The sequence below is a fragment of the Blennius ocellaris genome (genome assembly GCF_963422515.1).
Source record: "Blennius ocellaris genome assembly, chromosome: 5".
Taxonomy (NCBI): Eukaryota; Metazoa; Chordata; class Actinopteri; order Blenniiformes; family Blenniidae; genus Blennius; species Blennius ocellaris.
In genome coordinates this window covers 13,297,777-13,324,134 of record NC_137654.1, presented here as the reverse complement: position 1 = coordinate 13,324,134, position 26,358 = coordinate 13,297,777, and the positions used below count along the sequence as shown (strand labels likewise).

Below are 26,358 nucleotides of genomic sequence, written 5' to 3'. Positions count from 1 at the left end.
TTATAGTGAAGCCAAATGCTGGTGGACACACTTACTCTGTTCAACATAAAAAAGCAGAGGCGGTTTTTTGAGTTTATTTCATAAAATGTCCTTTTTATGGTTTTCTTTTATATTCCATTATCTATAATTTGATATCTTCGGACCTGGTAAAACCTGCAATGAGCTCTGTCACATCCCACCACAAATTGGATATCAGAACACAGGTTGGGAACCACTGGTTAAAATAATCTTGCTTGTATGATATTCCCCCTGACTGTAAATGTTCAGCCAATACTTTCTTTAATGCAATGTCATTATAAATGTTAGCGAATGGATATGGCTATTAGAACAAGACCCAAGTGGTAATTATCTTGACGAGCAATAACATCACCGTACATGATATTTTATGTCCATTATCCTTTTCAAGATAATGTCTGTGCTAATTGACAATGGTTTAAAAAAAAAAAAAAAAAAAAAAGCAAGGCAACATCTCAGTGCTGATGGGTCCATTTCTGCTGCACCTGCTGTTACTAATGCACTGCCGACTGACTCATGTTTCGTGACTGACACTCAAGTTTGTAACCTCAGAACACAAAGCCACACACAGAGCATACCTTTCGTCCCACTGCACTCCTTCCCATTTCTTTTATTTCAGTATTTTTCCTCTCACCAACACATTTCCTACTCCCACTCTTATTTTTCCCTCTTTCTTCGTTGTCATTCTCTCTCTGTCATTCTCTCTCTCTCTCTCTCTCTCTCTCACTGCTTCACCCCCTTTCCTTTGCCGCTTAAAACCGTCTCCATATCCGCCCACACTTTCTCTATCAAATTAGCATATCAATTCAGCTTTGGGGTTTTCTTTTAAAGCAGCAACAGCAGGAGCCAGAGCAAGAGTCTCAGCCCAGCGTGCCTGGATACTGTACAGCCCACATACCTCGCTGCTCTCCTCATGTTAAATCTATGCACAGGCTCTCTCAACTTCCTCCCACAATTCCTCACTCAGTCTATCTGTTTTCTACCTACCATCCTCGTCGTTACTGTCATTTGTTCTCTCACTTACAAATAACGGCTGACATGAGCCCAGCAGTGCACCACGCTTCTTTCACGATGAGGAAAAACGACTAAGGTTGCTGACTTGACCTCAAGTGATTCCTTCCCTTTTTTTTTTTCTTTTTCTTTCCTGTTAGAAAATATCTCCTCTCATCTCGAGAGCTGTTGTGAGCAAGAACCACCATGTGTTCGTGACATGGGGATTCGGTAGTGGCCACTCCAAGAGCAGAGCCACAGGTAAACAGAAATACCAGCTGACAAGCACCATTTTTTTAATAACTAAACGCTGGCGCAATTGTGTCAGCTCTCATTTGGCTTTGGGAGTGTTACATAAGCATCTTCCAGCTGGATCGCATGAGCTGAGGCTCCAGTCAATTAACGTTTGCTATGTAAAAGACGAAGCGGCACAATGGCGGGTGCATCACATAAGAATTAACGGCATCGGCCTTGATAAATAATTAGCCTGGAAAATAAATAAAAAATAAAGAACCCAAATCCCAGAGCATCAGGTGAGGTGTGACAAGAGAAAAGAGAGGAAGGTAAAGTGCATCTCTCTTTATGAAAAATAATTGTACTGTTACGAGAAACCAAAAAAGGTTGTAATATCAGGAACATTTCATTAAAATCATTTCCATATTCAGATTATCTTTCATTCAGTGTGATTGCATTCTCTTGTTATGTTGTATATATCAATAAATTGCCACTGGGTTTATCTTGTTGACGAGAGAACTCTCCCAAAGAAATTTACATTTTTGATGTGACAATCAGCTTCTACTTCAACATTGTGCTTGGACTAAATGAAATAAATAACACACCGTAACTGCGGCTGTACAAAAAAAAAAAAAAAAAAAGAACTTATTTAAAGCAGCATTTGTCAAACAACATATTTATTGTGGAGGCTGTTGGATGGAACAAGCAGAAACTTGTGCAGCTGCATGAAACTCATTTGAGATTATTTTTGACAGGAACATCATGTGATAGTCAGCTGTTTTCAAATAGTGGGATTTGTGAGTACCAAGCCACACATTGCTCGTTGGTCAGTTAACCTCTTCATCCCGTCAGGGGAGTAAGGCCACAATAATACTTCGCTACCCAACCCTGTCCTGAACTTTGGCTTGTGCTTCACCTCATAATAGACCCTTCTCATCGAGCTCTTTCATCACAGTCCTTTGCCAGGTGGTTTCAGGCCTCTTTTCCTCCTTTAGGTGAGAGTTCCTCTGATGCCTGCTTTGAATATCTTGTCATTGGACACCATTAGCACATGACCAAGCCATCGCAGTCGGCAGTTCTTAACTCAGAGAGATATATTCATACCGTCTGTCTTTTCATGCAGTTCCTCATGTTGTTGGGCCAGTAGATATTGCAAATTTTACGAAGGCAGCTATTTTGAAAGACATCAACCTTTCTCATGTCTTCTTTCATTAGTCTCTCGCACCAGAGCCTTACAAAATAACAGCCTGAACATTGTCGTTGTGAAGCATAAGCTTAGTTTTGAGGCTGTATTGTGTCGACTGAAGGCATCCCTGGCCCCATTCTGACAGACATTCTCAGCTTTTGTCATTTTGTTGAGACTCTGTCAACATTGCGAAAACCATAATTGCAAAGATTGCACCTCTAAAGTTGTCCAGTTCGGGTGAACACTCACCGGCCGTTTACTTTGGTACATCTGAACAATATAATGTGATTCAGTATCACAGCTGGGCTTTTATTTCTGCCATCACTAAGTTGATCACGTTTACTTTTGTTTGAGAACGTGAGAAAGGTTTCAGTTTAGCTATTCATTTATGAATGCAGACTTTATTTTAGTGTAGAACAAGATTATGCTGTATTGAGATGCGTTTCCATAATAATGACGATGACAGCCATGCCACTATTAAGTAGTAAGCCACTATTACTACTGGATGTGGAGACGAAGATCCCTATGTTGTTGTTATTGATTATTATTGTTTTTGTTGTGTGGTGGTCGTTAGCGGAGCTCCGAGCTGCAGCGGCGTCCAGCAGCTCTTCTCCCTTTTTACAGGAATCATCCCAACAAGCAATTGTATCTTGCAACATAGACTTTGCTAGCTTTAAGATCAGATGCCATTCCTCTTGCAACTTGTACTCAAAACATGGGCCCCAACACACTCAAGGTTAGAAAAAAGAGGCACCATCAAGGGGGAAAATGGAAATATATGTAATATAATGTCTATAGAGGATGGCCGTATTTATATACTCGGTGAATATAACACTTTAAAGTGCTTTGAGATGTTGTTCATACATTACATTGGTTTATTTTGAATTATATCATTATATATACACAGCTGCATGAACTGGCACTGTAAACCTTTCTTTGCCTTTTGTTTGCCAGATAATTAATGATGCAAAGACTGTAAATTAGCCAGACACAGTTCTACTGGTAAACCATTACAAGAGCCAGTCCGTGTTTATATGGACAAACCAAACATAAACCTAGTCTTGAGCAAGTGGCAGCTATCACAACAAATGTGACAGGAATAAATGCTGCATGCAGATTGCAAATTACTCTTTTCCGACACACTATGTCTGCTCTCGCCTTTCTCCTTTACTGCAGCCGGCATCGGGAGAGATGGCAGGCAAATGGCTTTGTCTTTTGTTGGACAAGTCTGGCATGAGGTGTTTCAGGGAGAAAATAAAAGAAAGACAGGAAGAAAGTTGTTTATAAGAGAACATCACTTGAAGTGCTGCTTTCTATCCCTCTCTTCACTCCCCCCTCCACTGAGTTTCTCTTTCATTTATTTCATTCCTCTTTTTTCTCACTCCGTCAGTTTCTCTCCCTCTCTACCTATCTCCCTCGCTATCCTCTTTCTTCTCCCTCTTGCCTCTGTCTGCTGCCGTCACAGATTTCTTCCTCCCTCGCTTGAAATATGAATATTTTAGAGCTAAGAAGCTTAAAGGGAACAATGAAATGGGCCCCAAGTTAAATTATACTCCATTTCCAGAGTCACAGAAGAGGGAATTTTCTGAGTGATGAGCGCACCGGTGCCACGTGGGTGTGTCTTTCTCTTTTTACCCACACACATAAGCTTGTTGTCTACTACCGTTGTGTCATATTTGTGATATTCCCTGAGAACTTGCTTCAAGAATTGCTGAACCAGACAGGGGCACTGCAACCAATCAACTTTGTCTCCTCAGCTATCACAAAGTACACTTGACGCCTGTGTTAGAATGAGACGTAGCTCCACTGTGCTAACATGCTTAAATGCCATTTGTATCATTTAAGCACAAGACAAAAAAGGAGGCAGAACAGCACTAATTTGCATGCTTTGGGAGGCAGTTAGTTTTAGAGCTTTGTTTAGGGAGTAAACAAAAGCATTGTGTTGTAAAAGTAGAGTTGTTGGTAGCTTTTTTTCTTTGTTATCCAATTAGACGAATCACCCCAGTGTAGGCGTTGTAAAAAGGAAACCTAACATTCAGCTCAACTATCCACTTTCTGCTGGAAAAAAATAAAAATGGTCCAAAATGGAGTGAAGCCAGAGCATCACTATTATCTGTGATGGTTACTCTCATGGTTGGTGATCCATGGTGCATTAAGAAAAAGCAAAAACAGATTTTTATACCAATGGGGCCTTGAGGGCTAAACAGATATATTTCCTAAACTGCAAACTCCACATTTCCAAAAGTGGCAGTCTCGAGAGAAAAAAAAAAATGACCAGACTCCTTTGAACTCTTGTGTTGGGGATGAAGTGGCTGGTAAAAAGTCAAAAGATAACTTTGGTGCATAGCTTATCGCAGAGGGAAAACCACCTCTGAAAACACAGGCAATACATTTCAGTGGATGGTTGTGTTTGATTCCGGTCCACATGAATGCGCTCCCTTCCCTCATCTGCATTTCAATCCAACATAAAATGACAGAAACCTCTGAAGTAGGGGAATGGGAGATTATTTCCTCACTTGAACATTAATACCTGGAAATGGCATTACCATTGTCCCATATTAACAACAAAAAAATTCTCTGCCAGTCAATTTACCGGTCCAACTACTGAGTGAAGCGGAGGGAGACAGAGGTGAGGATGAAATATTAGTAAGCAAAATTGATTTAGTTGGGGGCACTATCGTCTGAATGAAATGCGAGTGCTAAAAAAAGAAAGCCATTTAGTGCAAATTCAGAAATAATAGCTGTTGAAAAAGGAATGCAAAGCAGGTGGCAGCTGCCTCATTGTGCACCTTTGAGGGAAATGAGTGTAGATCGTCAGAGAAGCCAAATTGGTTTTTGAAGGTCATTCCTTTGTGTTCAGGAGCTAAAAGAAGAAGCACATATGAGGCTCAAGATGGTAAACGCATCTTGACCCTGTGATCACTGCATTAGAACTTTATTCAAGTCACGCCTCAGCCTGTCACCTCCTTGTAACCTAACAATATTGCAATACTGACTGTCACAACCAGTGCAACACAGCATCTTCTATCAAGGACTTCTGGATAAGTGATCATACAAAATAAGAAATTAAGAGATATTACCTGAGAGTATTTGTCTTCTTATGTTACAATAGGTGAATGAGTTCCCATCCAGCCATCCATTATAGTATTAGAAAAAATGTTTTAACAATAGGAGCAACTCGATTTGATTTCCTGTCTGGTTGGAAAAATTGTGGCAAACATAGTGAAGAAAAGAACACTACACTGCCAACTATTGAGAAAAGGAGAACATCATTTTTGCTTCTCTGCTCGAGGCACCTTGTTAGATTTTTGGTAATGAGGTTGGATTTCAAACAGGACGACGAAAAAAAAGAAGATATCACTGTCTTGAGTTTAGAAATCGTTATAGCGTACCCTTTTACCAGTGAAAATACACCTTCCCACAATGTCTCACTCCTTTTTTCCTGTTGCATGGGCAAAGTATCCCAAAGTACCAATCAGCATTATTGGCACTATTGACAAATGCCCAAACGCACTCATTCTGTACTGTTTCTCGTTCAGCATGGCATGGCACGTTGGCTTTGATAATCAATGAAAGTTAATGTGTATTACTTATTAACTGCATATTTAAAAAGGTTAGCTGTCCTGGACTTTCAGTATGACTACAGACTATTTATTTATTCACTTTGCATGCAAGCAGTACAAAACATATAGCAAAATGAGTCCACAGCAAAAAAGAAAAAAAAAAAGAAAACCTCCAAAAAAAGAAATTAAACCAAAAACAAACCAAAAAAAAACAACACTCCAAACCCACAAAAAGAGGGTAACGAGAAAAGAAAAGCCAAAAAAAAGCAAATTCACACAAATGAAATGTAGGGGGCTAACTAATTATTTTTCAGTCTTTTTGTTCTCGCCCCTTATCTGCTAAATTCAGTCCGTCCTTTGTCTTATATGCAACCCATTTGGACCAGAGTTGGGTTTTTTTTATGGATCCCTGCTTTAGTCCTTTGAGAATTAGTCATTTTTTCCATAGAGTGGGTCTCTTCTACAATGGCCTGCCATTGATCTGGACTCGGGGGTGCGCTTTTCAATCAGTTCCTGGTGATTGCCTTTCTGCATGCAAATATCATGACTTTAAAGAGATATATGTCCTTTGTTTGAATACGTCTGCCAGGTGTCAAGCCCAGATGCACAATCCCGGTGTCCTTGGGGATTGTATATCCAAATACTTCCTTGAAAATGTGCAGAATTCTGTTCGTTGCAGCTTTGAACATGACCAAAATACATGAGAGTGATTGGCATTCATGAGCCCACATCATCTGAAACACTGCTGATGTATTCTTAATTGTTTGTTTTTATTTGAGGTGTATAAAAAAATCTAAATAAATTATTCCAACTGAATATCAATCCATCTTTTAGAGCAAGCAAAAGACTGTTGTGTTGTGCACAGGGAGTTTCCAGTTTAATTTTACATACTCCATTTTGCTTTTATAGACTTGCGATACATTTTAGAGACCGTTTTTCCAGGAGTATGTTTATATGCTGCTGTCAACACCTTGATCGCTTCATTACCTTCTGCTTAAATTTTTTTTTTTTTTTTTTTTTTTATCATAGAAGTGTCTTAATTGTCGATAACGAAATAGATCCCCATTCTCCAAATGAAATTCTCTCTTGAGCTTTGCAAAGGTTTTGAAGGGTTTCCCCCTCTATAAGTGTACAAACTGACTTTTTGAGTTTTAGGCAGGACTTGTCAGTAATGGTCTCACAGAAAAGCTTCCATAGAGACGTGGCTGTTTGATCCTTCCAAGTCAGCTCTTCCCAATATTGTGAACCTAAATTCACCAAGCACTGCATTGTTCTCCTCGTATTACGAGCTGACATTAGACCATCATGAGACAGCTTTGTTTTGTTGATGCATTTCATAAATTATCTCAAAGTCACACAAGGATTACAGGATTTTATACCTTGGCTTTAAGTAAGAAATGCTCCCAATATGGAAAAAATGTTCAAAGCTATTACACAAAATCTTATTGCTTCCGCTGTGACATAACATATGGGGGGGGGGGTACTTTTTTTTTTTTTTTATACCTTAAAAGGTAAATAGTACTGAACACTTAACTGCGGATTGGCTCTCCACAATGTGACTTTTTTTTATTGTGGAAGCTCAGATATTGTATCGTAGCTTTTAGACATCCAAACACTGTGTTTTAGATATATCTTTGGATATAGGTACAGCACACAACATTCAGGAATTACATATTACATATGATGTGTGTGTTTCTTGTGTAATTTTTGATTCAATAACAATTTTGCTCTTTTGTGAACTATTGCACTTCATTCAGCTGTGTCCATGTTGTGTCATCACAAGATAATCTTTTGTATATGTAGGTGAGCACTCTTATAAAATTACTCCTAAGAGTCACTGTATTGGTGCCTTTAACATGCAAATACTCAGAGAAAATGATCCCGCTATTCATTTCAGTAAAGTATCTAAGCACATCTCAACTAAAATGCGACCAGCAAAGTACAACATGAACCCATCTTGTGTTCCATGACTAATTGTATCGTTCTTTACTTAACTTGAGAGTATAATTTTGAAAGTTCCCCATCATTTCCGATAACCCGCTTTATCTCACTGATCATCTGACACTAACAGCACTGCACACAAATGCCAACTCGAGGAATACAGCAATACAGAAGCATTTTGAAGCACTAAAAATGAAGCTTCAAGACTTGTGTTTAATATACTTTGCATGCAAAGTATATTAAACACAAGGAACAATATCTGGTGTGGCCACAGCTTATTCTTCACGCAGCACCAATTCTCCATCTGACAATCATAATAAATTGAACAATGTGTTTGTTCTGTTTTTGTTTATATCTTTTAATAGATGCCCATCAAACATTAATCAAAAAAAGTCCTTGGTATACCAGGTAGTCCAAAGCAAATGGACTTCGGTTCAAATGTCTCTCATGGAGCATAACTCTTACAATCACTATAACTCTTTCAGTGATGTAACTTTCTTATTTTAATGGACAAATTGTGCATTTAGCTGATGTGCAAACATGGTGAACACTCCAATTCAAGCCTGGGCTTGGGGGGGCCTTTCTGTGTGGACTTCACATGTTTTCTCTCATTGTGAGTTTTCTCGGATTACTCCAGTCGCAAAAAGTCCAGAAAAACTGCACTTCTGATTAATTGGTGAATCCAAAATTGCCCGTAGGTGCAAATGCAAGTTTGTATGATTGTTTGTGAATTTAGTGTCCCCGTAAAGGACTTTTGACCGATCCAAGACGTATATTAAGTTGGAATAACTTTGCACAGAAGATAGACAAATATGGCTTTAAGTTTTAGGAATCATGCCTTGAACAGATTTACTTCAGAATTTTTCTTAGTATGGACAGTTGGTGCAAATGTACACCAATAAAACGATTTCACAGAACGAGAAGTATAAAATGTAAAATTTTGCGGACAATTTGTGACCAGTTCTCGTTTAACAATTTCTAAAAGACATGATTCATCTGAAAAGAAGCCTGTTTTGTAAGTCGAAGGGCAAAAGCTCACTTGATCTTGATTTTCAGTATGAATACAGACCGTGAAAGCGGGGCCTTACAATGTTTCTGACTTTTTGGGTTTTAAGCAGCAGGTGTCAGAAAAGTTACCACAGGGATAACTGGCTTGTGGCGGCCAAGCGTTTTTGATCCTTCGATGTTGGTTCTTCCTATCATTGTGAAGCAGAATTCATCAAGCGTTGGATTGCTCATCCACAAATAGGGAACGTGAGCTGGGATTAGACGGCCGTGAGACAAGTTAGTTTTATCCTACTGATGACGTTTTGTTGCAATAGTAATTCAGCAACACAAGGATAGCTATTGTCCATAAGTAGTCTGTTAAGAGTCAACTCTAGGAATATTCAAGGTCTCATTAATTAATTTTGTCCTTCATAAAAAGTTAAAAAATAAAAAATGTTACCAAAGAGGAGCTGTAATTGTGCAGAAACACTCATTCAACACTAGTTTTGGTGTTTCACGGTTCTCCCAAACTCGACATTTTCTCTTTAAGGCACCGTGAAAAGCTGTCAGCTCGTCAGTAAGTTTTCGTGTCAGTACTTTGTGAAATCAACGTGTAGGCTGTTGTAAAAGGTAATAATAACTCGTACAGATGGCAACTGTCATTTCAAGAGGAGAGTGTGAGCGTGCGGGAGAGATGAAGCAAGAGGGAGTGTGAGGGAGAAAAAGCAGGTGAAATTATGTCCCATATGAGTTTTGTATAAGCCAATTACCTAGTGAGTTACACAACTCCGGCATGTTTCATTTACATTTGAAAGCCAGAGAGGAAAGGTTCTCTGGGTTTTTGTGATCATACATCACTCATGAAGTCGAGCAGAGGATACCAGGAGGCCGTTAAATTATGTTTATCCATGTTTATGTGTTGTTACCAGGTGGTAACACATCAGCCAGGACCGTGAGCCACACCAGAAGCATGCTTTTAGGTTTATCGGAGCCCAGCCTCAAACACCCCTGAAACGTCTGTCATTTTCACTTGTTTATTAAATCTCTTTAAGTCAAGACAAACAAGTGAGTGAGTGAGTGACTGAGTGAACAAGTGAGTATGAACCGCTACCTACGCAGTGGATGTTAGCTCCCCCGTACTGAAGGTGAGTCATCCATGGCAAGAAACAGCAGCGGCTTCATTAGCATGCTGCTCTCATCCTCCCACTCCCCTACTCCTTAACAAATTTTAACTGGCGCGGAGCTTCCACCGATAAATCATGGCTGCTCCACCGCCGAAACACTGCCATAACTCACAATCAAAAATCTCAAGTCAAGTACGCATACCACCGCATTTCTGCCCCATTCCCCCCCCACCCCCCAAATTTCATACAATCTGTCCCCAAGCATAACAATAACACTTTCTTCTAATTTATACGCAGTAAACACACCATGTGGTGGGTGAGTTGGTCTCACTTTAGAAGAAAGCCTGATTCAATTTGGAGCACCAACAGAGCAGGATCGTCTAACAAAGGGATACAGCTTACATTAATATAATCCATTATTTCTCCTGACAAGAACAAGCGGGCCTAATATATTTGCAATAGTGATATTGGTGGTTAAAAATAGGCATCGAATATCCAGCTAATTATTACAATATAACTACCCAGCTGTTGGAATATTATGGTGCCTTTTATTCTTCTAAATATTACTCATGACAGAGGAGGCAGCCATTTTCTAATGAATGAGCTATTTTCATCTGGGTATTAAGACACGCCTGGTGCTAAGATAATGAAGGAATGAGTCACTGAGGGCAACATTATGTTTAATTGATATGTTTTAAACAACATTTGGAGAAAACAACCCCCCTGGCGACGAAGAAAAAAAAAATCACGATTTGGCATCACAGGCAACACATGTTGCGACGATGTGAGGTTTGTTCATTTTCAGGATTTGTTTTGAGGCAGGATACCTCTCTTGATACAGGAGGATCCGTCAATATAGAGTATATCAGAATGATATATGTTACTTTGTATGGACTGAATGTTTTGTGCAACATTTTTTCTGTAAAATCTGCTTTTTGTGGAGCCTGAGCAGAAACCAAGTAAATACCAGCAAAACAATATGACAAAGCATAATATTAATGTACTTTCCTATATTTCTTCATTCTGTTGCAAAAGTACTCACAATCATTGATTAAGAAGAAAAATAGAGATCGCATAGGTAAGTATGGAGGAGTGAAGTGTTGGTTCTTAAATGTATACTACTATACAAGTGGAAGAGAATGATTAAAAAAAAAAAAACTTATTAATGACATTATAACTTGGATAGACAGATCACCATTTTAATTTTGAAGAAACTTAAATTTTAAAGTATTAATAAGTTACCATCAGCTGCTTTGATTCATTACACTGTAACACTATCAACCTCATATATAAAGAAGTAAAAACTAACATGGCAGATTTATGCTAAAATAATTCTTTAGTTGTCACACAAGGAGGAAATTAGCATCGTTGCAGCATCAAGTGGACAGTAATAAGAGTAGCGAAAGCATATAAACAATAACAGCAAGTATTAGAAACAATGTCAACATTAACAACTTTCGAAAAACAAGATGAGAATCAAGACAATATTTCACATTCTCACATGATAATGTTAGTTGTGATTGGAATATACCAGAGAATGTTATTGCACAGAATAAATAAACATATACTTTCGATTGCACATAAGGGAACTAAACAGTGATGGTACATTATAAAGTACAGTGTATCAAATTCTCTCTTTTTTTAAAATATGGGAAGAAAGTGTAGCAATATTTATATTTACTTTTATTCTCTGCAATTAAATATAACTATTGCTGGCCTTTGTTTCCATATATCTAAAAATGTATGCAAAGAAAGTGCAGCAATATTTCCATTTATGTTTTAATTGCAGAGAATAAAAGTAAAAAGACATTACAAAAAAAAAAATCACATAAAGTACAAATATCTGGGAAAACCCACGTCAGAACTAAACATAAATACTGTAATTGGCAATTCTGATTCTGTATAGAAATCTTGGAGAAACAGTCCCCAGATGCACACAAATGTTCTTGGTCCCTAGCAGTGGTGTCAATCTAAGTCAAGTGATTGTATGTCATGACTAATTTATGCAATCAGGTTATTTCTCTCTACAATGATATTAGCTTGAAGTGTGAAGCGAGGAAGGAAGAAGACATAAATGTACCTGTTGGTGCTGATTATGAGCTGCGACGAACCAGAACTGAAGCACTGTGATGACATTCCATGACACAGGTCTGATGACATCTGATCGAAGGAGTTTGGTACTTTGATTTACCCACATAAAATTGATAGTTATTTTTAGGATGCACTATTATGCAATTCAGACCTATACCATTTATATTTGGTATAATGTGTCTTCTGCTCAGCAAAACTGCACTTCAAGAGTTAAAAAAAACCTTTATTACTCATAAATTAGCCTCATTCACAATGAGAAGTAATTTATTGTGTTTTGTGGCATTAATTCATCTCTTTTGCTGTGGGGAAAACGTTTTGTGACTCTTCAAACACTCACAACTTCATTCACAAATCCATCGGAGGAAAAACACAAAGCAAAAAAGAGTGACGGTAAGAGTTATTTAAGTTTATGGATCTATCTCTGCTCCTTCTGCTGCTGTGCATTTCCTGTCTTGTGTGACTTATAAGGGGTCTATAATCAGTCGCAGTCTAGTTCATCTAATGATTGGATCGTCAATCATTACGAAGACCTGCATTTCATGAATATTTGATGCGAGCCAAGTGCATTAAACCCCATTCCTTCGCACCGCATCGGTTACAGTAGTTACCGGCCTGCAGCCAAACCGGGTGTCCTCTGAGAACCATGTACGAGACGCCTCCTATTTCAGAAATGCTCAGCCTCCTTTGTCTTTTTTATAGTACTGTGTCCACAGGGGCAGTCCTACTTTGAGTGCGTTTTCTTCTTTTAGGACAAATGAAAACTTCCTGGGAGCTTTGCTGCCAGAGTCTTTCTCCATTCATTAAATCAGCCCCGGGCATTTTGTTCTGCCTGCGGCACGGCATTGGTCCTCGCCTGCTCCTCTCCTCCTCTTCATCATCTTCTGTTCTCCTTGGTCTTTTGATCACGAGCCAAGACATTACATAATTTCTGACAGGATCTCAGGCCCTTTCATCAAGAGTAATAGATTTCTATGGAGGATGTGGGTGAGCGGCTGCTCCAGGTCGTATCAGGTGATACGACTGAAAAACTTGGGGGGGGGGGGGAGCGGGCCTGAAGACGACAAGACGATTTTCACCGGACGTCAGACTGCGTTCGGTCACGTTTAAGGCGGCGGTTGAAATCTGTCAAGCGCACTCATTAATGTGCCGCCAACAGCCAGGGCGCAGTCTGGATATTATGTGGGGAAGTGGACTGTAAAAAGAAGATATACTCTGGGATAGTTTATGGAGCTAAAAATAGAACTACTTATGGGGAGATTATGTGAAGACTGTATGTCAGACTCGCAGCCAGCATAAAGGATTCGTTTCACACTGCACTGTACGTTCTTCTGCCTTCCCTTTCCCCTTTATTCTTGTCACTCCACATCTGCCACCATCCCAATTTAGGCATGCACACACTGGCACATAGACACACATGCACACACACTAAGGCTGATCTGGCGGGTGAGGTGTGAGCATCACTTCAGAGACAGCTTGATGACAATCCAGCTGGAGTCACACTTTTAAAGGTCACACACAGATCACACACACCCTTTTTCTTTCTGTCTGTCTCTTAACCCCCACCCCCCGCCACACACACACACCAGCAAATTTTAATTAATAGCTGCAATCGTGCCGACTTCTGCATGTATTAACGCCTCTCACAGACGTGAGAATGTCATCATATCGCCAAAGTTATAAAAGTCTGGAACATTTTACTAATCTACGCAACTTCGGCTGGATGTGAGGACCTTTGAAGAATGTCTCACAAACGTGGGGGGGTGGGGACTGTGAAAGCCAAAATGAGAGAATTATTCACACTAACTTGTCACTTACCTCACCGAGGAAAAGGAGTTGTAGTCTACTTTCCTTTGTTTTGCATTTAGATAGAGGGGTATGAATTATGTACATCAGCAGGAAAAGATGTGACTGCATATACAAGAGGCAAAAACGGGCTTCATTAGCTTTTCTGAGTTTCTGGGCTTATCCTTCCAGCCAAGGACAGGCGCATTAATTTATTGTTGCTGTTGTTTTTGTTAATTTTATTGTGGTCTAAACGTCATAGTCAGATACGTATATAGAAATATGAAGGATGTTAAATTGATCCTGATGTACTTAAAACAAACCAACGTCAGAGGAGCAGTGACATAACAGTGCAGTCACACTTCCACTCCCGGGAGCTTTTCATGTCATTGTCCTGAGAGGAGCACATTGACTGTGGTACCTTTGGGAGGATAAAATGTGCCTCAGAAAATTTAATAGCAATCGGTTCATTAAATTAGATTTTCCCTTGTGAGCCCATTTATTAATGAATGTAGTAATTCATTGCCCTCCTTCTCGCTGACGTTTTTTTGTGACATAAAATGCACATTCCGCCATGATGTAAATCTGGGAGTCCCTGCAGTGTCACAGGGCAGCGGAAAGAAGTTAAGGAGGGATGATTCTCCATAAAACCCTCGTTTATATATATAACTACTCTGGAATAGGATTAGCGGTCCCTGAAGATTGGACTCTCTTTGGTGGGTCTGGAATGAAGATTCCATAGGGAGGCAGGGCCTTGACCCATGAAATGTCAGCCTCTTACAATTATGGGGGCCTAAATCAGTTTACAGCCTCACATTAAGGGGATATATTTTGTTTGTGGGGACAAAAAAACTAAAACGTTTCCAAGTACGCTAAAATATGAAACAATTCCATTTTTAAAGCAAACCAGTGTTAGATGGTTAAACTAAGGCCTCATTTACATTGCAACATTTCAGAGGGGGAAATAAACATATATTTTTTCCATCTTTGTTTCAGAAAAGCACTGAGCTAAAGCAGCATTGTTCTGAAAATGATGTCTGTTCACAGGGAAATAGTAGAAACATGTAAGGACACTCCTGGGTGCTTTGTTTTTGTGATGAAAACAGCCACACACATGCGTGCTGGGAACGATACACTATAAACTTGTGTCCGCAGGGTACGCGTTGGTCCATGTGACGTAAATATCGCCATCCACCCCTGTGCGTGAGGGATTGCGTGTCGCATAAGTTTTGTGACCGCGCAGACTGCGCGCATCAAACACACATGCACCAGCGCAGCAAACAACAACAGCAATGAAAGCCTACTGAGCGCATATGTGTATTCTTTTCTGTACTATCGCAATTTAAAATAATATAAAGATAAATAAATTGCTCAGACTGAGTCAGAGCATCATGGAAAAGTTGCGTTTTTCACTGGTTGCATGGAGTCAGAGTCAAAGCATTTTCACAAAGTTCCACCTTGGGAGACACTTTCAAAAAGTTATGTTTTCACCAGCTCTGAGCACCATTGTGTAAATGGACACCCAAAATGGAATGAAAACTTGTGTTCTGCAAACGGGTCTTACAGTAAACTTAAGAGTGTCAGGCAAAGGTTGGTGAAAGTCGTAGTCATGGCTGAGCACTGGGTAAGTCTACAGGAAATTAGATGCTTCTTTAAGTTCAAAGTTAGGTAAAGTGAGATAATGTCAGAGTTCAAGTCGATGTTAAGCCCCCTGAAGTAATGGAACAAGCTGGTAAAATGTGATCTGGCTTGCAAATCAAGTCACAGCCATCGAGAAAAACACCTTCTGCCACATAAACACTTAGTGGATTTCAGGGATTTTACAAACCCAGACATTAAATATCCACTAATAAATTCAGTGTGAGTCCTCTATAAGCTAATATCAGCCAGTGGTTAAAGTAAAACAAAAAAAACATCAGTTCAATCAATGAAATGAGATTTGGGCTTTGTGTACAAATACTTTGACAAAGCACTTAAACTTTATGAGTTTCCTCATAATAAACAGCATGTGCTGTGTGAACCAAGCATCATACAATCCCTGAAGACCTTTACTCAAGATGTATTGATTAATTTTCCACAAACAGAATGGTGCTACAAAGTAGTTAAAAAAGTAGTCCACACTTAAACAACTCAGAAAACCATCATCTCCCTTGATCTGCCCCCTCAAGTTGTATCTGAACGCAGCCAATGGAAGCATCAGCATTTAAGGCTGATTTGGTGGATATGAATTTTATCATTATAATGTCAGGGTACCTGGTCAGTAGAGATTCACTGATGCAGAAAGACAATGTCTCTCGGCAAGAATATATTCACTACATGATGGCTCAAAAGGAAAAGGAAAAGAAAACACAATTGTCACTGTCTGATTCGCCAATAGCCTGGACATGAATTCAACATGCTGGCTGTGTAAAACGGGCTCAACGGAGCTGTTCACAGCATATTAAGAGACATCCCCAGGATGCACTATAAGGAATCATGGTCAGAAATTTTAATGACTGGGCTGGTGTGATCATCAGCTGCTGCAAGTATTTATTAAGCGCATCGCATCCAAGACAGGTTTGTGCCCTTACTTGTGTTGTACATGTACAATGAATTAGGAAATACTGTAATTACATCAAATAAACGATACACTAAAAGGAGGCTTGTAAATGCAATTGCATAACTTAAAATGATCCTCTAATTTGGCCTGTTGACAGGTTTGGTCATGCTTGAGATAGCAGTGTGTTTTTTGGAAAGTTGGTCTTTGTATGGTAAAATCCCTTTTTACAGTTTATTAATTTTTCCCATTGGCCGATTTTTACGACACAGAGCCATTTGTCTGACTCCTTGAGTGGGACTTTTACTTTTAGTTGCTTCTTTTGATCTCTTGTAGATAATGTTTTATGACATTGTCGGACAAACGATGTTTAAGGCACCATTCACACTTGTCAGGTTTGGTCCGATCAAGAGATTCCTGGTGCGATTTCTCTGTTAACAAGTTCTGCTTGTGGTACTATGAACACTGAAGGTTGGTGTGCACAAAATGAGCAAAAACATTCCGTCTCTTGGGGGACAAAAACATGTGGATGCTGGCAAACTTACAACTTGTGGATCAACATGAGTATTCTTTTATTTATTTATTTTTAAATTAATGCACTTTGTAATATTTCAAACCCATAAAGGTTTTTGGGGGGAAAATGACAAGTATTCATCATTGACTGGCTACAAAAAAAAGGTAAAATGTGTTGAACTGATGTGCCTTGAAGCTATTGACCTGACAAGCGTCACTACATTGGCGGTACACAAAGATGAGGACAATGTAGTTTGTCATGTTTCTGCAGATTATCCTGGGGCACACTTGTTGGCTGCTTCTCATTACCAAGTCAATGCTCCAAAGTGGGAAGTGACACTTTTCCCTAAATATAACTTTCTAAATTCCAAGTTGCGGGAAAACGAGACCCGATGAGGAACAGTGTTCGTCATGAGTCATGTTCAACTGAAGTTGAAATTATTCACCTTATTATACATGTTTTTCATGCAATTGTCTTTTTTTTTAAAGCTAATATATCCCTCCAATAAATCACACCAGCCCCAGTTCATGGTCCACTGAAATCCACATCCCCTGCATACACATCAATACAAAAAGCAATACCAGTCCCAGCAACAACTTAAAAGTGAAGAACATCCCACTTGTCTTCAACCAAGAGGATGTTTTCACTTTTCTTGGGATCATGAGCATAATTCTACGCGCAAGTTTCTTTCTATTAGATCATCAGGTAATATCTCCAGCATGCAGAGTCAGATCAAAGTGTAACACAAGACCCAAAACCCTTCTTTAGCATGGATTAAAGAAACACTCTGCAGGTCATCCTAAAATATATTAGATAAATCAGCCATGGCCACACAGTCCCTGCAACATAAGATTTTCTTTCATACTGGAATATGATAGATGGCAAAGGCAATAAATCATCTCGAGGGTGTCCCTGGTTCAATTCCACTTGGGGTTTTCCTGGTTTGGAGTTTACATGTTACCTCTTTGTGCTTGGGTTTTCTCTCGCTCTTCCTATTTCTCCCCACAGTCCAAAAACATGCGTCAAAGAAGTTTTTTTTATTCTAAAGCAAACTGCAGATGCTTGAAAAATGGTAAGCCGGTTATTTTACCGGAGGTACACTGACGATAAATCTAAGGCAGAGACACTAATACCTTCTATTTGCTCAAGTTAATCAACTCTAAACACACCCTTGGTCCTCTGTGTTTGAGCAGGAAGATTCATTCCAGCAATATCAAAGAGCAGTGGGAAAGAGATATGGAGTGACGGTGTTGCCATATCAATTCTCATACCCACCAAAGACACGTCTCACATAAGCAGAGGAGAACAGATAGGGCCGGCGTAAAGTCATTGTACATATAATTGCAAGGCCAAAGTTGCACCTGTCAAATACAGTTAACTATCTGGGTTTCCACAGACATGAAAAAAAAGAGAGGAAAGAATAGATAAGCTCCATTTCGTTTGGGGGGGGTGCTGTGCCTTAAATTGCTATGGCAGCTGTAAAAAGCGCTTGCACACTAAAGAAACTGAAAGTGAGATAAAGGAAAGCATCGGGCGGGGAGAAAATAATCTTGGCAGAGGTGTGTCAAGGCCATCGTGACCATCTTTAATTTGAGGAGCGTGGTGAGCGGTTTACCTCGTAAAGATGAAATGTATTGGAAGCATGCATTGAGTGTGCATTCTTAAAAAATTATTATTTTAAATATATATATATATATATATATATATATATATACACACACACAAGTGCATTGACTTGAATATTTCTCTTCAGCGAGCGTCCAATGCTGATTTTTGTCACTTAAAGATTTATTTTTAGTGAAGCCCTGTGAAAGAATACGGATCAAAATGTGTCTCTGTCCTTAATGTGTCATGTGCGTGACTATCAAAGCTGGCTACTCGTGTGTGAGTGCGTGCGTCTCAGTCCTTACTGTGTTATGGCAGTCAGCATTGATCAGCTGCAGCAGCTGGCTCTCGAACGTCTCCAGGGACGGCTGGAGGGAGACGGTCAGTCTGTTCAGGGTGAAGGGCAGTGTCTTGAGCAGCTGAGGCCTCAGCAGAGCATCTCCATCTCCTGGTGGCAGCACAAAATGCAGGGTCAACATAAACACACACGCCACCAACATTCACAATATTATCCCCGTTCAAAAGCACAGCACTTCTGAGTCTTGAAATAGTTCCCGCTCTGGTTTGTCAAATTGGTTTTCCACTGAGGAGTTATTGTCTCTGTTGGGACGACTGTGGAGGGGGGGGGAAGAAAATCCCCATCGTGTGTCATGCTGTTGTAAAGTATATTGCAGTAGATTTTCTCTTGTGTCCCATTTGTAAGACTCACTGAGATTCTTCATCCCCCAGGAAAATTGACCATGGGGTCCCATAAGTTCAAGAAACTTAAAAGAGAGAGGTCGGGTGAAAACACAAAATTTGATACAGTTGTTGGGATCTGCAGGACCACAGAAAGTTTGTTCATTTCTGGGGAGAGACAATATTCATTTGTCATGAGACGCAGTCATGACATGAATTCTGACCCAGGAATGTGATGGCCTTTCACACCTAGAGTGGGGAAGGGGGGACATTCTCCAGGACCTTCCACCCCCCCCCCCCCCCCCCCTTTCTGCTCACAAGACTCTTCCCCCATGCAATCAGCCAGTCACTGATTGGTTGAAGCTCTCAGGCTTCGACACCTCTGAAGTCACACGTGAAAAAAAGGCTTTCACCCAGCCTCCATTCAGAGACTCTTGCAAAGCAAACTCCAAGGAGGTGGGTTGCTGCAGAGCTCATCCAGTGTTAGCACACAGCTAACACGAGAGGCCGGCAACCAGAGGCCTCCACTCCTCAACTCATCTGCTGACCCACCACGAGGGTCAGACCTTCCCCTGATCCAGAGACCAGCACCCAGAGTCTGCTCTCCAGGGAAACCAACCGGTTCCTCCAGGACGGGACCAGGGACCCTCACAGAGCTTCTTTGTGTTTTTCCTGAACAAGCAGGAAAACCATCACAGACCTGATCGACCAGCTCCTCAGTCTGAACAAAGGGAACAACCAAGCGCTGCAAAGGACAGCTCCTGAAACATCAACTCCATCTTCTTCTCCTCAGCCTGCAGAACCAGCAACCACAGTTAGCAGGAGGTGCTAACTACAGGAGAAGACACCAGCTTCCCTCCAGCATGACAACTGAACTCTTCCAAGGAAGTGGTAACAACTGGGCATTACTTGAGATTAGTTAAACTTGATGCTATGCATAGACTGTTTAACTTTCATGAAGATGTGTTGATTCTGTTACAGTGATCGCGTTCTGATGATAATGATATTAGGAGCAGTTATCAACTTGTAAACCACTGTTAGCTCTGCCACAGACACAGGGTCTGCATGCTAATCTGCTTTACTAACTTGTTAACTCACAATCCTACACATATCACATTAAAGACAACATCACACAGTAACTGAACACCATCTGACGACTCCTGACGTTTTACAAGACAAATCGCAGTCACATAAACTCATTCTAGAAATGGTCCCTTAGCAGAGACACACAGAAGCAGATGCTGTGGCTAGCTTCTATTGTTCTTTTGCTATCAGCACATGGCCGAGCTGTAAAGGACAGACCTCCTGTTCTCTGACAACCTCCATTTGGAATGTAGTTTCTTGTGATCCGCCATCTTGTTTTGTAGTTCCATCACACGTCACACACACACACTCCCTCCAACTCTCTCTCTCTCTTTCTCTCTCCACACACACACACATGCACCTACACACACCCAGCTGTATATAGGTAGTTAGAATCTGTGTTTCATTTGTTTTCATTGTTAATAAATATATTTTTGGAATCATACTTGCTGTTTTATTAATGAGCACAAAGGTGAATGAAATGTCGACCTCTTCTGTGTTAAGAACTCCAAAATCCTTCAAGCTTTACTGTTAATTCTGGTAATTGTAATTAATTTAACTATTAATTAAAATTCCTGATTAACTGTTTAGTATATCTTATGAGACTGATATAACTGAATTGGCTATCATTTCCTGTTACGACAGGTGGTGCTCCGAGGTTCTGATACACATCAGATTAAATTTCAACAACATTATTAATAACTATCTTTGATAATTATTAATCATTATCGATAGCCAACCATAACATAAATAGTGATCCATATGAGGACATAATGGTCCCAACACAGTATTACAGCCTGCTGATTCTGCTGCATATGTTATACCACACTGCAGGGTCCAGGGAAAAAATATGTCATTGCTGTTGCTTGCAGTAAGTAAAATTCAGGACAAAATGTGACACAAAAACCAGTTTGCTAATCAAAATCATTCTCCGGGGGACCGGAGCTACAATACAGAAGGTTTTAGTTAATCCAGGTTAACCTCACAAATGTCAGCTGTCAGAGAAAAGTGAGTCTGACAAGTCTGAATGTGAGTCAGTGAGAGGGTGAGGCCTTCAGTTGGTCAGTTCAAATATTCACCACTCTGGTCCAGACTAAAATGTCTCATTGAATAAGCTGCCATAAGGCTCGGGGCAGAGATGTCCACAGTGACTAGATAATGGACCACTTATGACTGTGATGATCAAACGCACCACGTGACACCATCATCTGTTCAAAATATTCACATATCCAGTGAAATATTTGTTCATCCATCAAGTACAATGTTATTATTATGTGTCTTGAAGCAACTGTGTCTTGGTGACTGAAGGACATGCCAGCAGTGCTGGTGATATATCACACCATTTATTGCAGTTACTTTTTCATCATATTAAAAAAATAAAAAAATAAAAAATCCCTGGCATTTACAATAACTATAATATCGCTTTCCAAACAGTGAAGCAAAAGGCTATAAATATTAAAATCCCCATATTAAACGCACTGTGTCTAATATGCAGCTGTGCCACAGGTAGTAACACAATATGCCTCCCAGCTCACGGAGGGATTTTCAGGAGCTCAGCAGTCTGGAAAATAGTGGCCGTCAGAGCTTCGACAGGAAGATTTGACACGTTAAACAGAGCTCAAAGACATGCTGATACATCTCAGCCCTCGACACAGTCTGAGACGGCTGAATCTCAGCTGGCCAGCAGCTTAATACACAAATTCTGGCTCCTGGCGGGAGACGGATATCCATCATTTCCTGCAGTAGTGCAGAGTCACTAAGTCTTATAGGTGTGATTTGGCTCCCTCAGCTTTAAGTAATATTTCAGCTCTTCTTCTTTTTGTTTAATGACTTTTTCTTCACGAGTAGAGTGTAGTTACTGTACTGTACTGTAGAAGAGTCCCAATGAGGAGAAACAGCCTTCTTAATTAAAATCACGAGTTATAAGCCAGTTGGCTATGGATGCAGTAAAATAAAAAATTTTTTTGAATATATATATATATATATATATATATATATATATATATATATATATATATATATATATATATATATATATATATATATATATCACTCATTAAATCCAAGCAGACCACAACGAAAGTGAAAAAACTTAAAGGTATACAGGAGGATTTTCAGGAATTTTAGGAAAGAACCGCCCTCTCCACCGTTTGAAAAAAATGCGCATGCGCAACGCTGCACCTGCTCCCGGGACGGAACGCCTACTAAAACGCGTGCGAGAGACATGCACGAGCCCAGTTCTCCTCGTGCACGCTCTGTTTACAAGTCACAAGTCGGCATCGCTCACATAAGCTCACTTTACAAGAAGATTTGCACCAGAGGGGGTGAAACTGTGTAAAAATGTCCGAGAATAATGCGTCCGGTCGGCCACCGGCATAATGAGAGCCGTGTGGAGTGAGCTGCGCGCAGAGACGAGCACGTACGACTGGCTTACGTCATATATCACCAGAATGATTGACAATTGGGAGGACCAGTTATTTTGATGATCCACCCGGAAGAAGAAAATCCTCTACTATACCTTTAATGTAATTATTTGCTGTTTTTTGCTAAATAAAGTTGAGATTCCAACAGAAACACAATTAGGAGGGATAAAAAGAAAAAAAATCTCACGAAATATTTATTTTTCATTTGCCACCATTTTTTTTATTTGTTTGTTTGTTTGTTTTAGGCCCCGTTTACACAATAACATTTTCAAGTGAAAATGGAAAACTTGCATTTTGGGTGTCCTCTTCCACAACAACACTGCTCGAAGCCACTGAAAACTGAACTTTAAAAAGCGGTTTCCAAGGTGGAACATTTCAAAAACCTCTCCAACTTTTTGAAAATGCTCCATGTCCTTGCACACGGAGTTAAAGGCAACTTTTTTTAAATGCTGCTACTTGCGCGTGGCACCACGGATCGTTTTATAGTCAGATACACAGAATCACCAATCCAACTTTCCAGTCATCGGTCCATTCGAATGTCTTTGTACTCACCATTGTTAATGTTTTTTCAGCATATTATTCTCTGTGCACGTGTGTGTGGGTTTATGATAAAAAAAAACAAACAGCACCCACTAGTGGCTCTAAATGAAAACGATATCGTTTCCAGCTTTTCCGCTGTTTCCGTGTTTTCAAAATGTTGCTGTGTAAACGCAAAACCTTTCTGAAATCTGAACTCAAAAACTATGCGTTTGCACTTGAACTGTTATCGGATAAACAGGGCCTTGGTTGAGACACCAGTTGACTCTTTGACAAACGGCATTGTGGGTTTGTTTTTGTGAAAATGGCTCTGGTGTTGAGCTTATTCAATGTATGATTAACATATCATTTAACACAGAGTACTGAAAAAAAATGTAAGCACTAATACTATGAAAAACCCTCGTCTACGCTGCCACCTGATTTTTTATTATGAACATAAAGTCACTCCCACTATAAAACCACCCAATTGATTTATTCTAAGCTGCACGAGGCTTAACAGAAGTATTTACACCACCACAGAGACGCCAATGCTTGAGTTAAACAACCCAACTAAACTGTTTTGTTGTTGTTTAGATTTTTGGTGTAAGTGAATCAGAATCAATTGAAGAAAGCATCTCGCCCAACAGTTGAAACAAGAAAGTTCACAATCTCTTCTCTCAGACACAACAAAGACAGAGCGCCATGTGTGATTGTAATCTCTTCAAGAGTACTGCAGCCATCAAGCATTTCATTGCAGTCCCTTGTCTCTGAAGCTCAGAGTTGGACTGTTCTGAATGCGGCATGAATATCAAGCCGGTGGCTGTGGTCTTAAAAGGCAGCTTAGGTCTGTGCTGCTCACAGCCCCAGAACATGAAGAGGATTAGGCTGCTACCATACCTCCCACTGACTCCCAATGATTATGGCTCTGCACTGTCAGACTTCATTACATTCCCCCTTAGAAACTTACTTCCTAAGTACTGCAGACATTTCAACTTCTGATGAAACTAAGTTTCTGAAAAAGGCCACTTTTAAGTACTATTATGAATGTCCTGTATGGTACTGTGACATCCGGAAGAAGATGGTTAAGTGCGTAATGTAACCTTATACCTGGGCTGAATGTGATGGGCAGTTAAGTGGGTTGCCTCTTTGGGCAATACAACTCTTAGCCTGAAAATGCTAAAAGACCTGCATCAAATCTGATAAATAATCGGGGTTAAATGATTTAGTTTATTAAGCATAAAGTAAAAATATTATAAAATTTACCAGTGTAAATATTAAAACGTTAGAATAAATGGATAAGCAGGAATTAATTCAAAGATTGTTTTGCAGTCAAGTTCTGGTGATACACAAAATATTTGATTATAAAACAATAATATATCTCTGGAGTCGTGCGAGAGCTAAAAGTGTTTGGACAAGAATGACTTTAGTCTTCAAAATAAGATGGATGTGAGAGATCATTTAGAGAGAAAGATAAGTTTTAATGAAGTGTCATAGCACATTCATGATCAGTTGTAGACCTTTGTATTGGTTAATAAATCCACATGACTTTTAATGAAAATCAAACAAAACTCTGCAGTAACTTTTGGGAACTCGCAATCTTTCAAATATTAACTGATTTTCCTCATGATCAGCATAAAGACAGTGATATTGCACAATTTACATCGTTATCGAACTAGCATTAGCCTCAAAGCCATGGTGCGAGGGTGAGTTCGTAAAAACATGCATAATGCAACAGCTACAGGAAACTTTTTTGGAGTTTGCACTGTATTTTGCACCAGAAGGTTTCATTAAAATTGGCTTTGTTTAGATTGCAGAAATTTTCCATAGGAATTGCAAAAATATTGACATTTTCATCATGTATACTCTGTTTATTTCTTTATTTACCATGGACAAAAACAAAACAAACAAACAAAACTTCCACCAGTTCCTGTATCCAATGTAATGAAAAAAGGAGGTTACAACTCCTTTGGTGGTCAGATTTTGGTCAGATTTTTTGTCCTATCTTGGACAGCAACGAATACGTGTATTTCAAATATTCTTGATTACATTGAAATGTTTGTTTAAATTTTCCCCATTAAGGAAAAGTCACACGATTCTTAAGTACTGACTAATATTTGCAAAATGTATTGTCAATTCTGACAGTTATAAATGTTTTGTTAGTCATCAGGATCACCAATCTTTTTTTAATAATAATAATAGTAATAATAATAATAATAATGAGTACCAAGTTATAAAAACCCAGCAATCTGATTGGCTGCACCAATCACAAAACCAGGATTTTGACTCCCCAGAAATATAATAAGATTGGACAAATGTAGCTATTGGGGTTCATTGTCAGTAAACAGCACGACTCTTTAGATGCTTTGATGACAAACTATCTATTTATAAATGGTCTACAACTGGCACACCTCTTACAATTATGGTCTTCAATAAATTCACATTTTATCATTTAAACCATTTTTTTCATCCACTTATTATATTCTCTGTAACCAAAATAGAAAGAAGTTTGTGCCAGGAAAAGGCATCTTCTTGATTTCCACATTATTCATGCTCAGTTCTAATATACGAACAGATACATTTCTCATGAGAAATGAGTCCAGAAGGTGAATGAAAATAGAATGTTTTCCAATCAAAATCTGCTTCACATGCTGGCATCTCTTCACAGGAACATTATTTACACTACACTTTCTGTGAGAAATGTAATTTTTACCTGTTGGAGAAGCAGCCAGGCCTGGGATGTTCTCATCTCCTGATACAAGGACGTTCTCTGGAAACAGGTGCTTCACAGAAAGCAGTGCAGGATGGGTTTTCACTGCACAGTCCAGGTTTGCTCCATCTATAATCTGCAACAGACTACCGTCTGAAAACGAGAATTGAAACAAATATGGGGGGAATAAATTCAAATGTATTACTTGACAAACCAGCAAACATCCCGAGTACAAATGAGTTTGATGTGATATTTCAACCCACATTCAGCCTAAGCAAATGCTCTCCATCTCATCGGTGCATTAGGGCCTAATATTGCTGCAGAGGCAGGGAGTCACCAGAAAACGTGGCCCGCAACAAGGAGACACTTCAATTTTTCAATAT

At 39.5% G+C, this 26,358-nt stretch overlaps 1 protein-coding gene across 1 annotated transcript in view; it reads right to left on the bottom strand.

Moving 5' to 3' along the window:
- The window catches only part of nphp4 (nephronophthisis 4), a gene marked incomplete at its 5' end in the record, with an annotated part of 183,363 nt that overhangs the window by 121,678 nt on the left and 35,327 nt on the right, over positions 1-26,358 (bottom strand). Inside the window, 2 exons of the mRNA XM_080496857.1 lie at positions 18,874-19,016; positions 25,979-26,128. Coding sequence (XP_080352983.1) covers positions 18,874-19,016; positions 25,979-26,128 — 293 coding nt within the window. The remainder of the gene's footprint in view (positions 1-18,873; positions 19,017-25,978; positions 26,129-26,358) is intronic.